General features: G+C 43.8%; 1 protein-coding gene across 1 annotated transcript in view; it reads left to right on the top strand.

The window, feature by feature from the left end:
* LOC146817642 (trypsin-like) overlaps positions 1-12,494 on the top strand; it is a 39,905-nt gene extending 27,411 nt beyond the window's left edge. Inside the window, exons 3-5 of the mRNA XM_085611105.1 lie at positions 2,986-3,245; positions 4,348-4,484; positions 11,685-12,494. Coding sequence (XP_085467231.1) covers positions 2,986-3,245; positions 4,348-4,484; positions 11,685-11,834 — 547 coding nt within the window. The 3' untranslated portion in view covers positions 11,835-12,494. The remainder of the gene's footprint in view (positions 1-2,985; positions 3,246-4,347; positions 4,485-11,684) is intronic.
* Positions 12,495-15,911: the final 3,417 nt, after the last annotated feature.

The raw sequence follows: 15,911 nt of genomic DNA, 5'->3' as shown, positions 1-15,911 counted from the left end.
GGAGTTGGGCTTCTGGGGTTAGAACCAGGATGCCCCAAGGGTCAAGGATACACTCCAATGGGGGATAAGGAGCCTCCAGTAGGTGGCTGCTCACGGGCACGCCACTTGGATGTGGGAGAAAAACTCCTGGGGTTTAGCCCAGGGCAAAGGGAGATCCAAGTTAGCACACAAGGTGCACTCAAAACAGCACAGGGCTTGCCAGATGCAGGGTGCTGGATCGATGTCGAGAGCCATGTTGGTTTTAATGGGGAAGCTCCAGTCAGAACAAACACTGCAGGCTCGGCCATGAAGATCTTCTGGAGGTGACCACCGGTTGGAGAGCAAAGTTGGGATGTCATGGAATACAGTGACACCATCAGTTGGGCAACCCAAGGCTGTGTGGCATTGGGTGCAGGGGTGCCTTTTGGCGTCGTATTTTCCTTACCGGCTCCGGTCGCGGTCTGAGGGATCCTCCAGATAGGGGCTGCAGACGTTGTCGGGAGACTTGAGGTAGGTCAGTGATCACCAGATCCCACGTTAGAATTGCCGGGGAGACCTCCTCCTGGTGTCGGGCCACTTGAACTTGGACCATGGGCTATGCGTGCAGAGTGATGCAGACTGGCTGCAGGACACACTGGAATTCTGCTGGCGCATTTCAAGGTTGGGACAGACCATTAGGGCTGGGGACAAGTCAGTTGTTGTCCTCCCCTTATTTTTTATTTTTTTATTTTACAGAGTTTTATAAGGCGCAAACTTGACCCGGATCGGGTATCAGAGCGCTTTACATAGCACCAGTTGCATTATATGAGGACACATTCATTTTTTTAAGGCACGGGGAGATTAAGTAATTTTCCCAGAATCACAGGATATTCAGCGCCATTGCCGAGACTCAAACCCAGTTCCCCAGATTCGAGGTCAACCGTCCTAGCCGTTAGGTCAACTCCTCTCCCCCCTCTTCTTCCTTCGGCACGGCTCTTCAGTCCATCTTCGTCTTCTTTCTTCTAGTATGAGGAGGCTAGGTTAGGGGTTGCCCCTAAATACTAAATGTGACTTTTCAGGTAGTTACAGGTTGGGACCAATGGGTCCCTTCCTTGGGGTGGGTACACCCCCTATTATGCCACCCTCCAGTGGGAGAGGGCAAAAGCCTCACTCTGGTTGGCTGGGTCCCCCCATCTTCAAGATGACGGGGACTGAGAGTTGTGTTTTGCCTCGCCTCCCCCACCTGAGGGGTGGGGTTGGCAAAGGTGGGCAAACCTGTCCTCCTCTTGGTTTTACGGGCCGATTCTCCTGCACAAAGTGGGGTTCAGAACTGATGGGGACCAGCTTCTGGAAGCAGCAAATGGCAGGGTCAGCTCACAAAGGTGGCAAGCCTTTGTAGATTCCCCTTCGGGGGAGGAGTCTTTACACCTCTGCCCAGGATGTGCTTTGTTTCCGGACCCTGAGAGCAGGAGGCTCTTGACCCAGGGGTCCAGAAACATATCTGGGGATGTCAGCTGGCGAGCAGCCAGTCAGCCAGGACACTAGAGTCAGTTAGTTTTCAGGAGGCATCTCTAAGATGCCCACTGAGTGCATTTTGCATTAAATCCCACACTGGCATCAGTGTGGGTTTATTATGCTGAAAAGTTTGATAGCAAACTTTCCAGTTTTCAGTAAAGCCATGATGGTGCTGTGGAGTTCGTAATGACAACCTCCCAGACCATATATTCTTTATGGCTTTACTGCACTTACAATGTCTAAGAATGAATTTAGACACTGTAAGGGTACAGGGCTCATGCACCTGTGCCCTCACCAGTGACATAGTGCACCCAACTAGAGGGGTGGCTGACCTATGCCATAGGCAGGGGGTTGTAGGCATGGCCCAGAGAGATGTGTGCCATGTCGACTCTTCACTTTGTTCTGCACCAAAACGCACAGCCTGCAATGGCAATGTGTGTGTAACAGGGTACAGGGCCTCAAAGGGTGGCACAGTATATTCTATAGTCCTTAGAGGCCATCCCTTGTCACAGGGCCCTTGGTACCCATGGTACCTTTTACAAGGGACTTACATGTGGCCAGAGAGTTGCAAATTGGGTGTGCAACAGTGCAGTTTTATGGAAATCACATAGGCACTGGAGACCTGGTTGGCAGGAACCCAGGGCACACTTAGACAAAAGCCATCAACATCAGGCAAAAAGAGGGGGGCAACCATGCAAAAAGGGGCACTTTCCTACACTGCAGAAGGCATTCTCTGATAGGCCAGCTATATAAAATTTGCTAAGTGACCATGAAGTCCTCAAAAACTGAAATAGCTTGAATGTGTGATTGACTTTGATGTGGAGCATCCAATGACTCTTTCCCAGACTTGCTTCTGGTCTGTTGTGGTAAGGAGAGTTTTCATAGATTCACCAGGGGCGGGACAGACAAATGGAACAATGTGGTTGGTTCTGATTTATTTGCAGATGGTTGCTGATCAAGGTAGAACATCAGCACCAGGGAGGGTAATTGGTGTGAAACAGTGGCAACAGCCTTCCTTTTACCTTAATAGGTCCAATGCCTTGAGGATATTTTACAATTGTTTTATACTGCATTGCTTTTCAGTTGTTTAGTGTGAACTGCTCCTGAAGGTCTTGAAATTAGACAGTATGTCCTTCAAAGCATTGTTTATTCAGGTGAATCAGAAGTAGTGGGTGTGCTTGTTTTTAGGTCATTGTTAACCCATATAGATTTCTTAAATCACTTGAGTATCTTGGGAGTATTAAAGCGATTATGCTTGCTGTATAATTTAATGGTGGGAGTGGCAATAGTACATTTGGTAAACAAGTGATAGAGGGGGTTATTTTGTCTCCTCTTTAAGAGTCGTTTAAAACATTCCTTTCGAAGGTGGAATCTGGAAGAGTGCTTGGCATTGGTAAGCGCTGATGCTTTGGGATTAGCCTACAGATGTTCAATGTAACATTTTGTTTACATTCCTCTGCCTGTCACTGATGTCTAGGATCTCTCATTTTCATCCATGTTTTTCCCTGCTAGGGCCAACACCTTGGTAGCCTACCTTGGTGAATATGATACAACTGTCGTTGAAGGCAGGGAACAAGCCATACAAGTATCTAAAGTCATCAAGCATCCAAACTACAACTCCCAGACTCAAAATAATGACATCATGATGGTCAAGCTTTCTCAGCCGGCACAGTACAACCAGTACGTCACTCCGATAGCTCTGCCAACCAGCTGTGCAGCAGCTGGTACATGGTGCCTCACATCTGGATGGGGAAATACAGTGACCAATGGAGGTAAAATGGCGATGTCCAAGTCTACTTTTGCAAGCATAAACAGGTGCATGGTATTATGTCTGTGTCTGTGAACAGTATAACAGCAAAGTAGGCCATTTCTATGTGTGCCTCTACACAATATTGCAAATTTGCATACTAATGTCCTGCAGCGAAACATTTTGCTTTGGCTACTGTACGACTATAAGCTCCTGTGCTAAATTTATAAAGAATTGTACAAAAATATAGATGATATTTCCACAATCTCCAGAAAGCATATGCACAGTTTAGGGTTAACTAGGCCTAGGACAAATATTTTAAGTAGTTTCTGTAAAAAAAAGTACAAAAAAGACTTACCCCCCTCGCCGCGCCTCTCCTCCATTGTCCCGCCGTCATCTCACCAGGTCGGAAAGGAACAGGAAGCACCCAGGCTGAGGCTCCCCTAGACAAATCACAATGCTGCAATGCAGCGTTGTGATTGGTCTGAGTGCCGTGGTACGGCGCTCAGCCGGGGAATGGGAGCCTGGGCATGTTCTCCGCCAAGGCTGTAATGCAGCCTGAGTGGAGAACATGCTAAGTGCACATGACTGTTTGGCTGACCCCAGACGGCCGGTCAAACAGTCATGGACACTTACAGTGTGCCACCATTCCTCCCCCTGCTCCTCTGTCACCAGAGCAGCCCCGCCCACTCACAAAGCTGCCACAGAAGGAAAAAATGAAATGATAATAACCTCGAGTTATTATCATTTTAATTTTTCTTTATTTCGCTGTTGCAAAGCACTGGGGCGACTGTCCTCCACCTTAGAGGAGGAGGTGCCTCTGGATAAATGCAGGGATCTGCTCCTCGCATAATTCTGTGTAATCTTGCTGTTGCAATGGTTGCATTTGGAGGGACCAATCCTTCTAAAGGAGGTTTTGCAAAAAAGAAATTGAGCAATAACTGACTTTTAACAAAACAATTCTCTCGAAAAAAACTCTTTTTAAAAACGGATTCATCCTCAAATTAAGTTTTTTCGAAATGTTCAAATCCTTGCAATCTTCACTTGTACAACATTTTGCTTAAATTAACTTTGTGTTAGTAACAAATCCTCACTTTGTTTCATCTGATGGCTTCTTCTTCTTCCAGTGGTGTATCCCAAGGTTCTCCAGTGCCTGAATGAGCCGATCATCTCCAGCACCGAGTGCCAGCAAGCCTATCCCAACTACTACACAAACAACATGGTCTGTGCCGGGTTCATGCAGGGAGGGCGAAGCACCTGCCAGGTGAGAACATCAGGCTCTGCTCAGGGTTACAATACAGCACTTCGCTCCTTGTGTACAAAGGGTGTTAGCATTCGCAAACCCTCTGATTAGGTCAATAGGAGGGTTGGTGAATGCTAAAACCCTTTTTCAAATGTACTAAACCCAGTTAGCGAATCTGAAAAGGTTCTCCAGGTCACCAAATGGGTTTAGAAATGGTTTCAAAATCTGTATTTGGAAGGGGTGTGTTTTGGACATATGGGCATGTAAGGTCTGTCAGCACTGCATATACAACCAAATGCACTGGCAGATCGGCTTGTCATGTAGGGAGACTGTTTAGTAACCGATGAATGAGCAGAAACGTGTTAAGCATTGAAGGACCTACTTTGTATTACACATAAAGGTAACAGCCCAAGTTCGAATCATCCCTCCGCTAAGGCATCAATGAAATACTGTAATAAGACACAAACATCAATAGTTTCCTGTGAAAAGTGATGGTGGCGGACTCTCTGCGTCTCCACCCCTCAGCGGTCAGACAACTTGCTAAAATGGTAATGGAGAAGTTACTCCTATAAAGGGTGGTCCCTTCCATTTCAATGTTGAAGGTGGACTTTTTATCTGGGACTTCCATAGAAGCCATGACCGGTAACAACACAAAAGAAAATATTTACATATGCTCCTACATGCTGGGATGCAGCTCTTAATGGGTTTGGGGCATTGGTTATGCAAAATGTGTGCACATACCCTTGCTTTGGGAGGCTATCTCCATGAACACATAGTTGGGGAGCTTCTACCATGTCACCATGGAACAACCTCCATGTATTATTCATGTGATAATCATTCTGAGGGAGCGTTCCAGGGCAAAATATATACATTTCTAATTTTGGTGACCTCTTTGCAGATGGTGTGGAACAGGCACAGCTACCAGCACAATAGTAATTCACAGTGGCAGCTGGTGACATTTGAAACACTGGGCATAAAATTTGTGTCGGAGTGCACCGCAGCGAGCGAGCGTAGCTAGCGAGGCAGAACAACCTAAGGGGGTTTGGGGGCGTATTCTCCCCCCTGAGAACATTTTGAACGAAAGAGTGGGCAAATGGTGCATTTTCAAGCAAATTTGAGAAAGCAAACAGGTTAATAAAGCAATTGCGAAAGTGCAGTTAGTACATTAATAAAGAGATGTCATATAACAGCATAGATAGCTGCTTATTCAGTTTAACCACAAAGCTTCATAACAGACTTCAGGATGCAATGCTGAGTACCTCACAGATCACAAAAGTGTATATAATGTAGATAGCTCCACAGGTTACTGCTTTTGTCAAAGAGATGTTTTTGTTACTTGCAGTTTAAAAATTACATGCCTAACATAGTAGAGAGAACTATTAAAGGTCATAAAAAAGCTACATACAAACTGCAAGAAAAAGGTTAGAGCATTATGATTCTTTTACAGTCATTATACTAATGTTGCTAATAATGGTTCGAATCATTTTGGTAGAAATTAATTCTTATTAGTAAAGTCAACACAACCACTGTGTTACGTTTTAAATTCGGAGTTTGTGCTGCTACAGACCAAACAGTCAGTATTAAACTATACTGCCTACAGTATAGATGATATGAGACTCCTGCATCTGCACCATGTAGTCCTCTTTGTCTTATGTAACATTTACTATGCACTGATTTACACACCACGTCTGATCGATTGTCTCTGTAAAAAGTGTGTGACGTAAAGGGCTCAGAAAACCTGTACTACACAGCATAAAACAAAAGAAATGCATGTGAGATAGGGGCTATTGGGGAGATGCAAGGCACTGTTGGAGAGTGGTAGTGAGGGAATCTGTGGAGAAGGAGTTTTTTTATTAAGGGGGGCATGCACCAGCAAACAATTTCACCCCAGGCACCACCAGGACTCAAAGCCAGCCCTGCTCACACCCCGCAGTAGTTCAAATTGTAACGGTGCACCGGCACCACCCTACTTTTTCCCTCTCTGAGCCGGGTTAAAGTTAGTCAAGTGCTCGCTGACTTGGCTTCTCGTCAACTTCGGACTCATAAGATGTCACTCCCAACAGGCCCCATTGAAATGAATCCTCACAAAAAGGTGACCCGAGCATGGCCAGTCCAGGCCACAACTGCTACAACACCAGGCCAGGTCAGGTGTGTTCTGCCTCCGTCACAGGCTACCCGAAGGGGGAGGGACAATCAGGCTGGCTGTCAGGGTGAACAGCCAAGCAATGGTAGAAATTGACACTCACTCCATGGCTTCTCAATAAGCCATTTCAGTGATTGGTCATAGTCCGTTGGCAGGTAGAGCCTCCCACCACCCACTGCTCTCATGCTCACAAAGCTGCTACTGGAGCACTGGCAAGTGTCAACCACATCTCAGCCAATCCAGATGCTGCTCCAGCAGCGCCAGGATTGGCATGAGCAGGAGTACTCGCCACTCATTAGGAGACCGGGGGCTGTGGCATAGATTAACCCCCGCTCTCCTAATGTGCAGCCACAGTGAAGCCTACAGTGCATGTCGAGACTGGTTGGAGAAATTCTCCGGCCAAAACCATGATGCGCACAGCTTCACGCTTGCTCCGGCTCCCTGCCACCTCCACCCTTATGATGAATCCAGTCATCATGACGACTAAAGCTGCTGCCCTGCCCCCACCCTGTTCAGAGCCACTGACTGCCGCAGGCACCGCCCGGCCGCCGACCCAGAATGTAAAGTGTTACTCCTTGCTGCAGGTTGTGTTTTGCCAGTTATATTACAGCAGTTAGTTATATTAAATGTAGTGATATAGGGGGCCAGAATTACAGTGGGGCAACGCCCCTGCACACTAATGGAGGCACGGCCACTGGTAATTCAGTGTCTGGGTCTCTTTAGTAAAAATGAGGTCATAAGTCTTTTCATGGATTTGTGTTTGCATCATTCACTGATATATTTTCATTGAGATCAAGTCAGCCTTTGACCTAACCTTTTACACACTATGGAAGACTCTCCACATTAGACTTTTCAATGTGCAGACAACATATATGTGGATGATGAACTAATATTCCAAGGTGCTGCCAGAAGTGACAGGACACTGCTCACCATATCATGTTGCTGCACAATAGATCAAGATGTTGCGTAAATATTCAGGGTGTGTCCAAGAAACACATGGTGCTTATCAATATTCAAGCATTTCCACGTTAGCCAAAGTGTGATGTTCTGTATGGAGAGATTCTAGAAGTAATATGAGGATGATGATGTATCGATCAGATGTGTCTCTCAATATGCCATGGCATCACTACATATGCCAGGGGTTGCTCATTTTGCAAGGATGATACTCAAGGTGCTATGTTGCACCTCAGTATGAAGGAATGTGGTTCAGTGTGTCAGAGACCCTCCTCAATATACAAGAACATCACTCAGTGTGTACAGGTAAAGATCATTGTGCAGGTTTGGAGTTCCACTGTACTACTTACCATGCACAGGAGCTGTTCAATGTTTCAGACATCTGCTACCTGTTGGACCTGGTACTTTTAGTAGGTTAACCCCAAACTTTCTGCCTTTGCCTCCTATTTTCCCTGACTTGTTTTTGTTGGCTTTAGGACTCTAGGCACTTTACCCCTACGAATCAGTGCTAAAGTGCATATTCTCTCTGTGTAAATGTTATTTCTGATTGGTTATCCATGATTGGCATATTTTATTTACAGGTAAGTCCCTAGTAAAGTGCACTTGGTGTGCCCAGGGCCTGTCAATCAAATGCTACTAGTGGGCCTGCAGAACGGGTTGTGCCACCCGCCTGCGTAGCCCTGAAAAATTGTCTCAGGCCTGCCTTTGCAGTGTCTATGAGTGCAGTTTTAAAACTGCCATGTCAACCTGGCAAGTCCTTCCCTTTTACTACATGTAAGGCACCCCTCAGGTGGACCGAAAGTACCCCAATGGGCAGGGTTCAGTATATGTGAAAGGTAGAACATGTACTGGTGTGTTTTAGACGTCCTGATAGTGAAATACTGCCAATTTATTTTTACACTATTGCAAGGACTAGCTCTCCCATAGGTTATCATTGGAGCTGCCTTGTAACATTTTACAAGTATAACTTTCAATTGGGAACAGATAGAGATTTGGAGTTTGGGCTGTCTGAGCTCAGAATTTAAAAACCCCTTAGTAAAGGTGGTTTTCAAATTGTGTGTTTGGAAAATGCTCTTTTAGGAAGTGGACATTTTCTTGTTCACCCATCCTGTGCCGCTGTCTGCCTGTGGAGTCAACATCTGGTTTAGACTGACAGGGGCCTGTGTGTGCCTTCACTCTAGACAGTCACACAATGGGAGTTGAGGTGTGCCCTGCATATCCTGATGACCCATCACCAGGCTGATTGGTCTTCTTAAGCTAGAATGGTGGGAGGAGCTGTCACCTGCAAATGCAACTGAATAGGGCTGTGCTTGTCCTCTCACAATGCTGTCTCCACACCCCTGCGTTGTGTCTGGAGGTAAGGCCAAACAAGAAAGTAACTTGTACAAAACAAAGACTTTCTTTTGAAGTATGTCTACTTCAAAGGCAAAAAGGGGTATAAATATTGGACCTAAAATGCCAGACTTTTATTAGAACACTTCTGGATCAAGAAGGCCCAGCCAAGAAGAAGAGCTGTCATGAGAAGAACTGCCCCTTTGCTGTGTGTTGCTTTGCTGGGTTGGCCTGTAGTTGCTGCATCGGTCCGTGGGCAGTGGAAAGGACTGGACTTTCAATTTGATGGATCCTGTGATTCTCCAAGGGCTTGATGTAAAGTTTTCCTCCTGTTAAAAAGACTCATGGACACAAGGTCTTCATCTGCACCATCCTTGAATTCCACTGCTGGGAGCTCTGACCTGCCTTGTGGTGCCAATTCCATTGGAGGTTGTCCTGCTGCAAAAGGCATCAAAAAGACATCAAAACTGACACATTGCCTTTCAGCGCCTGTTTTTCTGATGCAGCACCACCCTGTGGGAGAAATTTCCATGCATCGCCACTGTGTGGTTGAAGAAATCGACGCAGCGCCTGCCCATGGCTGAAGAAGCCACAGCAGCCCAAGTTCAGCACACCGTGCCTCTGAAATGTCCAAGACCCCCACACTGACTAGAATGGAGGCCCTGCTGTGCTGCTGAAAAGATCGATGCATCGTGGGACAGCGGCTGAAGGAATCAACATAGCACCTGTTTGTCGCGGCCTCATTGACCTCCAGGATGCCCGGATTTTCAGGCATCGCACCTGTGTGCCAAGTTTTCCCGACATATCATCCACAGAACAGAACCGTCTTGGATTTTTACTCCCCCTACAGTCTGGATTGATGCAACACTTCTCTTGCGTGCAGCAGAACTGACGCCTTGCCTCCTTGTGGACTCAGGAACTGATGCATCACTGTGCTTTCCGATGCTTCCCTCCTCTGCAGCTGTTTTGCCTTGTGAATTTGGAGCATCTGAAGGTACTTTGTGTAAAATCACTGCATCCATAGTTTTCTATGGACAGAATTGCTAAAACCTCTGAAAAGGCATATTTTGAGTTGTGTATGTTGGATTTTTGTCGTTTTGGTTTTATTTGGTTTAGATAAAGATATTTTATTTTTCTAAACTAGAGTGGCGTCCATTTGAAGTGTTTTCACTGTGTTACTGTGTGTGTTGAGTAAAAATGCCTCACACATTGCCCCTGAGATAGGCCTGACTGCTCGTGCCAAGCTACCAAGGGGGTGAGCAGTGGTAATCTTGGGTGTGTAACTCCCTTACCCTGACTAGAAGGAAGGGTCACTTCTTGAACAAGCGGCATACTACTGTCAACTAGAGACCCCCATTTCTAACACTACATATGTGCCAAATACATCAAGTATAGAAATATATGCATGTGACACCCATGAGCCCCTAGCGCAATCCTAAAATTGCATAAATGTTTTGCACTTTTGAGCTTGGTGAGAGGTGTTCCACCATCTCCTGATAAATCAGTGCCATGCTACCTTTGGCAAGACTGTTACAGGCATATCTCACTGAATCTGTGGCTGCAACAGCCTACTTGTCACGCGGGTTTCATAAGAATGCTAGTAAATTCATGTGTGTTGTGTAACCCATCACCACATCTAACAGTCTTTGGTTCAGCAGCAATAATTATTGCCTTCAATTGTTCTGACCTCATGTGTAGATATATAGAAAAATTAACTGAAAAAAAGCAAAGGTTGAAGTGTAGTTATACGTAGATTTTATATTAATAAAAAAAAACCTACAGTTTTAAAACAAAAAAAAACAACTGAAAATCACCAGTTAAACATTTATACGTAACTGACATAAGTATAACTTGCATCACGATAATGCACTGTTTATGACCTCACATATTACACCACGGATAACATATGAAATGGATGGGATTTTATGCAGCTGTGTAAGTATGTGCTATTAAGGGCAACTTTTCAGTACACATTTATTACCACAATACACGAAATTGACATGAGTGAAACACTGTTGAAGGTGTCTCAAAAATTGTCTGTTACAATGACTTTTCAAGCTCACTCATGAGACTCCTTCACTGTAATTTTACTTCAGTTCACAAATTTACACACTTGCATCCTAGTTTTAATTAAATATTTTTACTTTTTTAAATCAAAAACACACGAAACAACACCATAGCATAAACTGCACATATAGATGTGCAGAGTGTATTTATTACTATTGTGCGAGGGGAGGTGCATCATGATCCACTCGAGGCTTCACCTCTCATAAGACATGGCCCCTCCCCAAACACAGTGGTAATAAATGGCATATAACCTTCGGCACATCGGCCGATACATTCGTCATTAAATGATTACAGTGTTTTGTGTCATATCTTATTTTCCTTGCATCATGTTTAGCAAGTATTAAAACCCAGTATTTGCAAAGATGAAGTCACCCTAAGTGTTATGGATTTTCAATGATTGAGAAGCATGGAAATTTACAAACGTGCACATCTAGAGTAACAATAGGTAACCAGTAACCTTGTTTTATGGTCCAATAATGTCACCACAGCATTCTACTTATGTTCTACTGGTTTGTCAGGTCACCAGGACCTCTTAAGCACTTCCATTTGTCACTGAATTGTATGTGATTGGATATCATTCGCAAATGCCATGGGATTTTAAAATATTTACCAATTTGTTAATACATTTGCCATTAATATTTTTCAAGTTCCCAAAACCTATTTCTTAACTGTCTGTTAACACATATGACAATTTCAAATGCACCATCTTTCTGTTTCCGTTTCAGGGAGACTCTGGAGGACCCCTAGCATGCAATGGACAGCTTCAAGGCGTTGTGTCTTGGGGATATGATTGCGCCATGAAGGGCCACCCAACTGTATACACCAAAGTCTGCAACTATAACGCCTGGATCAATCAAGTCGTGGCTAATAACTAATGCAATAAAAGCTTATAATGATATCAAAAGTATCCCCTCAACCAAACCAGTGTCTTAAGGAAGCCATGAATGTTAATAATATGGCCATCTATAGAATTCATATACCAGACCTATGATACATCAGATTGTCCTTTGCGGTGGGCTTGAGTGATTTGCACCCCGAGAAGTCGTATACTGACTGATACACATATACATACCACAGTAGCCTATACTTGAATTCGTACTCCAGGTACAAATAAAAGGAATTGTTTTTTGAAAAATCTAGATCAATTTCAACGTGCCGTGCCAATTTGTAATCTCCTGAAATATTTGCATATTGCTACTTTAGAGTCTTAAGGGTCTCCAACCTTTTCTGTACTGAGAGCTACTTATGTTCCATGAAACGCATTGAGAGCTACTAATAATATTAGTGTTATATCATCTCAATCTTTTATATGTATATTAATTCAACCAAGCAAAAGCTTTCTAATTGAATAAGCTGGGCTGCTCACAGGTGAGCTACTCAGAGGTAGCTGGAGCTCACAAGCTACTGGCTGGAGACCCTCTTGTAAACCATATCTGGCCTCCATTCCATGGGAAAGCACCATGCCTCACTTATAGATGCTTTTGAAAATGCATGATATGCTGAATTTCATCATTAAACATAGTTCTGAATCTGCACCTATGTAGAGCATCTTTTAAATGGGTTGGTCCCTGTTAGTGTGCATAAAAGGCTGAAGTCATTTTTAACTCTCTTGGTGTTTGTGCATTGAGAGTGTGTTTTAGTATGCTCACTTACCAAGCGTGCATTAAGCCTGAAAATTACGCCTCAAAATAAACGTGGCTTTCTTACTTATTTTTTGTAAACTGGCAGCATGTATTGTGTGTGCAAAATTGCCGCATGTGTTCTGGTCTATGTTCCTTCACCTAAAGGGGAATTTTCCAGATGCTTGCTGAATGACAACAGCAGCTGTGGCTGCAGAATAGAGCTTCACTATTAGCTGACCCTGTGACAGGCTTCACTTGTTTAATGTGATAAAGTAGTGATTCGTAACATTTTGACTTCTGTGGATCCCCACTTAATCATTTCAGGAATCCGGCGACCCCCTACTCAATCATTATTGGAATCCGGGAACCCCTCGCTGAGTTATAACTAGATGCCTAGGACCTCAGCCTAAGCATGTTTGAGGATTTACACCACGAAACAATAAACAAAAAAACAGAACAAGTATTAATCTACCAATACATTATTGATGAAACATATAAAAAAATAAAAACGTTTAATTATAATGGGAAGGCTGGAGCTTTTCTAAATTCGACTGAGGCCATTCATCGTCCATACTATAGTCTGTTTGATGTACTTGCACTGCTCCCATGAATGACCCTGAAGATACTAACTTAATTTTTAGCCCCCAATTTGAAATTCCTTTACATTTTCAGAAAGTTATAAAATTTTCAATTTTTCATTCTGTTCTTTATTCATGTACATTCCATTCATCTGTTAATATTATTCAATTTTCGAAACAATTGCAAGCCCCTTGAGTAGGCTTCAGACCCCCAAGGGTCCCTAGACCACAGGTTGACAACCACTGTGATGGAGTTATTTTTTGGGGGAGATTTATATAGAGCAAACTAGACCAGAAGGTATCAGAGCGCTTTACATAGCACCATTTGCGGTACAGATGGATGCATTCCCTTTTTTTTTGTTAGGGACAGGAAGGTTCCGTGATTTGCCCAGAATCACAAGATGTTCAGCGTCCCTGCAGAGACTAGAACCCGGTTCCCAAGCTTCAAGGTCGCCCGCTCTAGCTGTTAGGTCACACCCTCTCCCCAATAAGAAGCTAACATTCAGTGCCATCTTAAGGATTTTTGGAGCCCTGGGTAAGCAATATTTTGGGGGCCCCTGTTCGGAACAAATTTTAAATTTATTGCATATTTGCTGCTAATTCAAGCATGTAGGATCCCATACAGTAATGAAATATTCATTAACATTCACACAAAAACAGCTGATAGTCTTTCCTGGGAAACCAAAGTTACTAAAAATGACCCTGGATAGAGAAAGTCAGGACTAGAGAAAAGCAGAGACAGATTCTGAAAGAGAAAGCGACAAAGGTGTGATAGAGTGGAAGTAAGAATACTTGACCAGGGGGGCCCTTGGAAAGTAAATGAAGAACTGTTCTTAGTGTGGCGGTGCAAACACAGGGCTCCAACTACATCACAATGACTGTTTCACAATTGTCGAACAAGCTACACACCCTAAAGCTTATGGCTTGTTGTCTCAGCTTCTACTTGTTATTGGTTCAGCTGGACTCGTCTGTGTTTTTTTTAAAATCCGTGATTAAAAGTGTTTACACTTTGAACCATAACATTACAGGGGAATTGTGTTTTTCCAAGACACAAAATTTTGCTTTTACTGCAGTTTGCTTTCTGCCCTGCCATTGCATGATACACAAGTATCTAATCTATTTATACAATCTATGTCAGGAGCCTGATTTTTAAGTATTTGGTTATAGTGTAGTGTATGGTCTGTCCTGGTGTAGAGTGCTGCTGCGAGTGGGGTAATATCCAGGTATGCAGTATATCTGTGATGTGTTTGCTGTGTGTTCAACATTTTTTCTACCATGTACTGTTGGATGGTATACAAGTGACATGATTTGCGATACTTTTTGCTGTGCTCACATTGATGTCCAGCTGCATTGGGTATATGTGCTCTGTTGGATGTCAGTTCAGTGTTTTGTCTAAAATGTCCTGTAGAGTGTTTGAGCAGAGTCCAAGACTCTCCGCCTATCCAATCTCTATACAAACATGGCCATCAAAGAAATCTGCACAAAGGAGCAATGGGACAGTAAAGCGGCTCAGACTGCTGTAACTTGTCACAAACACACTGCATGTTATCATAATGCTATGGGCTCAGGCACCCATAGCAGAAATCTATGTCCAGCATGTGTCAGGGTATAATGATAAAAAAAACTGAGGTGGTTAACTCACTTGCTGGAGAGATTTGGGATAAATCTTTCATCACAAGTTTGAAAAGTTATTAAAAAAATAGCACAGATAAATAATTTACCTTCTGTGGGGCATATGTCACATGTGTATTCTGTATTAGAGAGGGCAGTGGGTTATCGCTTTTGCTGAAGAGACCCTTGTGTAACCTGATGGTAACAATCTATAATTCAATGAGTTATGCTTTGTTTGTTGCATACACCATGCAACAGGCACATCATTTTGATTCAATCCCTCATTATCCTAAAAATGATAACCTGGTTTGCATTGAGTAGTAGTAACCATGAAGGGTGAAAAGAACTCCAGAACCCAAAACAACTTCAAAAACCTTAGTTTATCTGTTGGCAATTTGTGAACCAACACACAATTTCTCCCAGGAACCACTAAAACTATTTACTGAGAGCTACATTTGCAGAAGTGCTCAACACTAAGAGACAGGAAAGAATATTTGAGGGGTTCTTCTGAGCGTGAAAATTACAACACTCTTTGACCCAACAGCAAAACACAAACTACAAACTACATGAAAAGAATCCCGAAAAAAATATACAGGCAGGTGGCTTGGGGAAAATGAGGTTATATATAGAACCCTATGCAAGAAGAGAGTAGATGTTACATGCCTACCGTATAGAATGAGCGTGTGGCGTCTCAATAAGCAAACAGATGTTCCTAGCGGGAAACAGAACAAGCATTGGCATAGCCAATAGGTCTCGCTTTTGGGACCTTATAAGTGTTTAGCCATGCAACAGTTGCATAACTAAATACTTATAAGGTCCCAAAAGCGAGACCTATTGGCTATGCCAATGCTTGGTTCTGTTTATGACTGCTCTGTAGTAATGGCGGCGCACGGGTGCCACCATTACTACATAGAAGTAATAAGCAGGAAACAAAAAACGAACTGGCGTGCGGCCGCTTAAGTGAAAGTGATGCGATCGCGATCAAACATCAAAGCGGCCGCGAAAGTGAGGCGCGCAAGCCCACACACATGCACTGTAGCTCTAGGCTACAGTGGTAGCACTTTTTTGAGCCCTCACAAAAAGTCTCGCCAGACCAGCGCATGCGCTGGGTCAGGCGAGACCTAAAAATTAGTAACAAAGC

This window comes from Triturus cristatus, chromosome 6 (genome assembly GCF_964204655.1).
Source record: "Triturus cristatus chromosome 6, aTriCri1.1, whole genome shotgun sequence".
Lineage (NCBI taxonomy): Eukaryota > Metazoa > Chordata > Amphibia > Caudata > Salamandridae > Triturus > Triturus cristatus.
This window is presented reverse-complemented; position numbering and strand designations above follow the sequence as displayed.